Here is a 6,481-nt window from a genome sequence, read left to right as displayed (position 1 = left end):
ACCTATCCTGGGCTGATCATACTCTTGTGATCTCTTCTACTTGCATCCAAAAGACGTATAGTTTTGACTTAATGCAACTTCTCACTTTTCTCCTTAGTCTATGGGTTTTTATCCCACATTGGGTTTTACCATAGCGAGGTTTTGTGAGTTTTACCTTTTTATACATTATTTAGTTAATTTGAGACTTGCATTTGCTCATTGTGCCGACAACTTCATCAACTGTACTTACTTTATCGTTGAATACCTGATGCGCTATTTACTTGAGTATTTACACATTCAAGGGGGAGTGTTGTAGTCCTATTAGATTAGGAATGTGATTGTGTAAATCCTAGTAGATCTAGGAATATCTCTTTATATTCCTATTATGAGTTGATTACCTATTAAGAGTTGTAATCCTAAAAAGGTAAGGAATTAATTTTCCATACTACTATAAATAAAGGCACAATGAGGTGGAATAAAACACACCTCACAATTACACATCTCTCTCTTCTCTCTACTATTGCCGCACCCTCTTTCTATGGTCTCCATAATTGTTCAGTAAATTATGCCTACAACAGGTTTTTAATTCTTTTATCATTATATGTCAAATAATAAATAATTTATACACAACAAGTGATATTTTGGTATGTAATAATTATGGTTCTTAATTCTTTTATCATTATATTTCATAATACATAATTTGTATACAACGAGTGATATTTCGTATGTAATTATTTGTTTATTTTTGTCACTATTTGTCCATTTATAATTGGTGAGTAGTAAAAAAACGTGTCCATTTCTATTATTACATATCATGTGATACATAATTGTATACAATTAGTGGCATAGAAGTTTTTACTATCAATAAGATAAAAAATTGAGCCCAAAATATTTGGCTAATATAACTTTTTTTTTCACCTTACATTCTGAGTAAATTTTTATGAAGTTTATATTGTTACATTGATACATTCTTGTTGATTTGAAACTTATAGAAGTGTGAAGCGTAATGTTTTTCAGCAAACTTCCAATCTTTTATATTTAATTTTACGGGCCTATATTTATCGACATTTCTCTCAATTAGGAACTAATAATATTTTAACCTAAATCAAAACATAAATCCTTGTTATATGCTAACTTGCTAAGTACTAAGTAGGGGGTAGAATTAGGAAATTAAATAACCAACCATAAAGTCAAAAAATAAACTGTTGAGAGGTGAGAACAGTCGACCATTGCAAATTCAAAAAATGGATAACAACGTAACCATTTATAAAATATTACAAAAGGGAAGATAATTTTATTTATGATTTGATGGACACAGTACAGTGTTTGTACACCAGAGAATTTGAAGCACTTTAGAAATTTTTTAATGAGTTCAGTACAGTCGGATATAAATTAAAAATTGGAGTTCTTGGATCCGAAATCCGCTGTTGGTGTGGAAGTTAAACTTGTGACCAGGAAAGACTGAAATACCTATGTGAGTTTTCCCAGCGCCTCAAAAGATAATAAATGTGACTTGCTAGCAGTTATCCTTTTTTTTTTTAAAGAAAAAGTAAAGTCGGATATTCCATTGCAGTGTACGTACTCATCCAACGTTGGAAGTTACGAAAAAAAATTAATAAAAATTAAAAAAAATTAAGTGTTCCAGAGAGTGGTGCACCAAACAATGCCTTTTTCCCGTAACAGCAGCAACTGAACTGAATTATATCTCTCTTAGATTAGATCCTCCCCTTTGGACTCGGGACCATCTCCAACCTGCCTTTCATCATTGCCATCACATTTTTGTATGATATTCTACGCTTAGCGGCCTCGTTTGGTACGTCGGATTGTTTTGAGTGATATTAGAGAGAGAAAAGTGAGATTACTGAGTCGGACATGGCGTGCTTGAAGCTGGGATCCAAATCTGAAGTGTTTTACCTTGATGGCCAAACTTGGTACCTTTTTTTTTTTTTTTTTTTTTGGGTTTTGGTGCTTTTGTTTCGATTTATTGCTACCACATTTGTATTAACATGGTGATTTCAGAATGCTGGGTTTATCATATATTGATATATACCACATTTGCATTTTTAATTTCTGGTTTCTGGGATTTTCTCATTCCTGTTAGTTCCTTGTAGAAAATTGCTCAATTGGGTTTTGTTGTTTCTTTTGTCACTGTTTTATGAATTAATCAAGCATTGTGAGTTGAATTACTGACTTCTGCTAATACTGAGGATGATTTATTGATGGTTAATTTCGGTTACCAATACTCTTGATTTGCTGAGGGATATACGCTTTACAGTTTCATTGATCCCGGACTGTGGACTGAGCATCAGTGTGTACTCGCGCGCGACTCAGCACATTGTATGCGTAAATTGTGTATTCTGATGTATTTACCAATGATTAATCATAAGAAAGCTTTCCTATAGTAATGCACCTTCCTTCCCTTAGCCGGCATTGTAAAAAAATTTCACTCTGTTGTACACTGTTATTTTTCTGTCAAGCCACTCAAAGGAATCCGTCATATGTAAGCCGGGTTCTGCAATCAATTGTTTCCGTGTGAAAATGCTAGAAAAATTACCAGTGGTTGCAGGGTGAACTGATATTGTTTAAGCACATTGCACAACTTCTAAGATACAATGTGGAATGTCTCACGAGTAGACAAGGATTAGAAGAAGATGCATTAATTTAGTTCATAGAGAGATTTAGAAGTATAATTTTTTTGCTTTATTAATTGTTGGTGTTTGGGAGGAAGGCAAAGCATGGACTCAGTCTTATGAACTGTAGAACCGTAGAAATTTCCACATCGAGACTTGATTCATTGTGACAAGAAACTGTCTTGTTTTTTTAAGAGCAAATGCTTTATGTACTTTACATTCATCTGTTTCAAACTTCTCTATAAATTGTTGACTTAAGTAATATCAAAAGGATGGTGCTATCTACACATCTCTTTTTACTTTTCAAACACCCCCTGTTAATTTCTGCCATTTGATCCTCGTCAATTAATCAATTCAACGGCCGGAAATTGAGAAGGGTGTGTAAAAAGGGGTGTGTGGATAGCACCATCATATCATAAAGTGTATGACTTAACCTTGCTAGTTTTTTGCTAATGCTTTCTTGCCTGGCGGGTTTTATGTGGTTTGGGGTTGAAGTTGAATTTTTGTATTCTTTTGTCACATAATTTTGTGCTCTCTGCTGTTAAAACTCCTTCATCCTTGATCCTTTTGAGGTCACTGGCCTGCTTGATACCTGTTGCCCACTTTCGCTTCTCGCTTCATGAAGCGATTGTTACATGCACATCTGCACATCCTAGTCGTCATTTTCTGTCAGAAGATCCCTCAATGGCTTTTGTTTGAGGATAAAAGATAAGTTTCCGATAGCAGTTGAGTTGAGTGGTGAGATCAATGTACAATCTCCTTGATTTACAAAAAAGAAAGCCTAACTAGCATACAGAGAAAAAGATTTCAGGCAACGTAACACAAGTGACATAGACGAGTGAAAACCAAACTTCGACTAGACAAATATTATTTCTGCATTGATGTCAATGTTTGTGCATTCCTTGTTGCTCTCATACTATTAAAAATACGTAACAGTTATGCTTTTGTTAATAAGTTCGACCTCTGTGTCCTTTGTCTTCTGTACTTGAGAATAAGTATTCTCTTTGGCAGGCTTTGCTCAACTGGACTTGCTAGTGATGTCATTGTTGAAGTTGGAGAAACGTCCTTCCATCTCCACAAGGTGAAATTTGCTTGTTCAAGCTTAAAATTATGTTGTTCGTTCGTTTCTCATTATGAACTCTGAATTCTACACAATATATTAGTACTAGGAGTTCGTTTTGCAAATTAAACGCCTATCCTTTACCTTGCCTCTCAAATTATTGTAGATTTTATTCCAATGTCTACATATGCAGCTCTGTGTTTTCTTTCATGCCTATGCTCATGAGCTGTAATTTTTCTACCTTTGTTCGATATATCCACCAGTTTCCGTTGCTATCCAGAAGTGGATTACTAGAAAACATTATTGGAGAACTTTCTAGCGAGGATGATCAGAAATGCATGGTGCAACTGAATGACATTCCAGGTGGAGCCAAAATTTTTTTGCTGGTAGCCAAATTTTGTTACGGTGTAAGAATAGAACTGAACGCGTTGAATGTAGTTAGTGTAAGGTGCGCTGCTGAGCATCTTCGCATGAGTGAAGAATATGGAGAGGGAAACCTCATCACACAAGCGGAGGATTTTCTAAACGAAATCTTCAGCAATTGGAGTGACTCCATTAAAGCACTTGAAACCTGCGAAGAGGTCTTGCCTCATGCAGAAGAGCTTCATCTTGTTTCGAGATGCATCAATTCATTGGCAATGAAAGCGAGTGCCGATCCAGGTTTATTTAGTTGGCCTGTGTCGGGAAAGAAGGCCTTGCAGAGCTCAGAGGGTGTGGTGTTTTGGAATGGAATATGCACGACAGCAAAGCCACATCCAGTCAGTGAAGATTGGTGGTATGAAGATGTCTCATTTCTTAAGTTTCCATTTTTCAAGAGGCTGATTCGAGCAGTTGAATTAGGAGGCATGAACCAAGAGAGGAAGGCTGGCTCCATAATGCACTATGCAAAGAGGCACCTTTCCTTGTTGGGTAGGCAATCGAGTTTCCATAATGGAAATCGTGCTGCCCCGTTATCAACTGTTCCTGCTGCATCTGATGGAGAGCAAATGACTCTCCTTGAGGAGATTGTGGGATTACTTCCTGATCAGAAGGGCGTTGTGCCAACGAACTTCCTGCTTAGGCTTCTCCGAACATCTATGATTTTGCAAGCTAGTGCATCATGTTGTGAGAGCTTAGAGAAACGAGTTGGGGCTCAATTGGATCAAGCAGCTCTTAAAGATCTTCTGATACCAAACATGGGGTACTCAGTGGAGACCCTATATGATATTGACTGCATTCAGCGGATTCTTGACCACTTCATTCTCATGGACCGCGATTCGATTGATTATACTTCTAGCTGTATTGTTGATGAGGGCGCTTCTCATTCGCTGACTGCAATAACCTCGGTGGCTAACCTGATTGATGGATATCTGGCTGAAGTTGCACCTGATGTTAACTTGAAACAGCAGAAATTTCAGTCGCTAGCTGCTGTTATCCCGGAATATGCCAGACCATTAGATGATGGAATTTATCGCGCCATTGATTTATACCTCAAGGTAAAGATCCTCTAAATTCTGTTCATACTCAAGATTATTTGATAACTTAAGCGCTGCGCATGTTTGGTTCTTGTAGTTTTGCTTTTGAAAAATACAGGAACGAAAGTGGAAACATTGCGATACTACAGGGACTTGAAAACATGTTTTCACTTTTGGATATTGCATCCATTGAAATGTTCATATTTCATTACTTCTTCAACATACTTAATCTGTTTGATAACTTTTTCTGACTTAGCATTCCATTGCTTACATTTTTCTCAAGTTCAGGCCCATCCTTGGCTGACAGACTCCGAGAGGGAACAAATCTGCCGGCTCATGAACTGCCAGAAGCTCTCATTGGAAGCCAGCACGCACGCAGCGCAGAATGAGAGGCTACCGCTTCGCGTCATCGTCCAAGTTCTATTCTTCGAACAGCTTCGCCTGCGCACATCAATTTCCGGTTGGTTCTTTGTATCTGAGAACCTCGAGATCTCACAAAACCAAAGTAGAAATCTTGCGCTTGCTCGAAATGAGGCACCTGCTCAAGCTAGCACTGTGCGGCGTGTGCGCGATCATTTTGTAACAGTTGATGACATGAGGGAACGAGTTTCGGAGCTCGAGAAAGAGTGCTTGAGCATGAAGCAAGAGATTGAGAAGCTGGTGAAGACAAAGGGGAGTTGGAACACATTCTTGAAGAGGTTTGGTTTGAGGCTCAAGTTAAAATCTGATGCAGAAAAAGCACGCAAACCCTGCAATAATTCCAAAGAACAACCAACATCCATAGGTCCACCAGTGAATGGAAAACAAAATTATGAAAATTATGAAAATAATAAATTAAGAGATTGATATTTAAAAAAACTCGCACTTTATTCAACTTTGTTTTTATTTCTTTGGGATAATTTTTTATTCATTTTTTCCCTACCCCTTTTTGTTCGATTTATTTAATGATTAGTGTAGTGTTTGCTCTAGGATATGCCTTTGTAATTATACTTTTTGTATTACATATAATTTTCTCTTTCTCAATTATATTATGTTCATCTGCCAATGTATGTTCCTTCAATACGCTAATTTTTTTTACTTTTCTTAATTTCAGTCACCAAAATCATTGTTTTATTAATTGAACAATTACTTATTTGTTTATTCGCCTTGATAAATAAAATTGAAAATTCCCACTTTGTTCATGTTGGGATTTTATTTTCTTCCAATTATGCCTGATATTTTAATTTCGTAATCAAATTTCTTGTTCATACATTATTTTACTCTAACTAGTATATGTTGAAGAGAGGAAAATTCAAACTCGGTAGCATTTCAATTCTAACTAATGTGGTTGTACCTTTAAATGAAACCTACAAAAGTTG

General features: G+C 36.5%; 1 protein-coding gene across 1 annotated transcript; it reads left to right on the top strand.

The window, feature by feature from the left end:
* The first annotated feature begins 1,672 nt into the window (after positions 1-1,672).
* Positions 1,673-6,168, top strand: LOC126629949 (BTB/POZ domain-containing protein At5g03250-like). The gene is made up of 4 exons (XM_050300119.1): positions 1,673-1,910; positions 3,621-3,690; positions 3,933-5,144; positions 5,412-6,168. Exons 1-4 carry the CDS (start codon positions 1,852-1,854, stop codon positions 5,967-5,969), a joined length of 1,899 nt encoding a protein of 632 aa, XP_050156076.1. The 5' UTR covers positions 1,673-1,851; the 3' UTR covers positions 5,970-6,168.
* Positions 6,169-6,481: the final 313 nt, after the last annotated feature.

This window comes from Malus sylvestris, chromosome 7 (genome assembly GCF_916048215.2).
Source record: "Malus sylvestris chromosome 7, drMalSylv7.2, whole genome shotgun sequence".
Taxonomy (NCBI): Eukaryota; Viridiplantae; Streptophyta; class Magnoliopsida; order Rosales; family Rosaceae; genus Malus; species Malus sylvestris.
The sequence above is the reverse complement of the archived record's forward strand: the minus strand, read 5'-3'. Positions and strand labels throughout refer to the sequence as shown.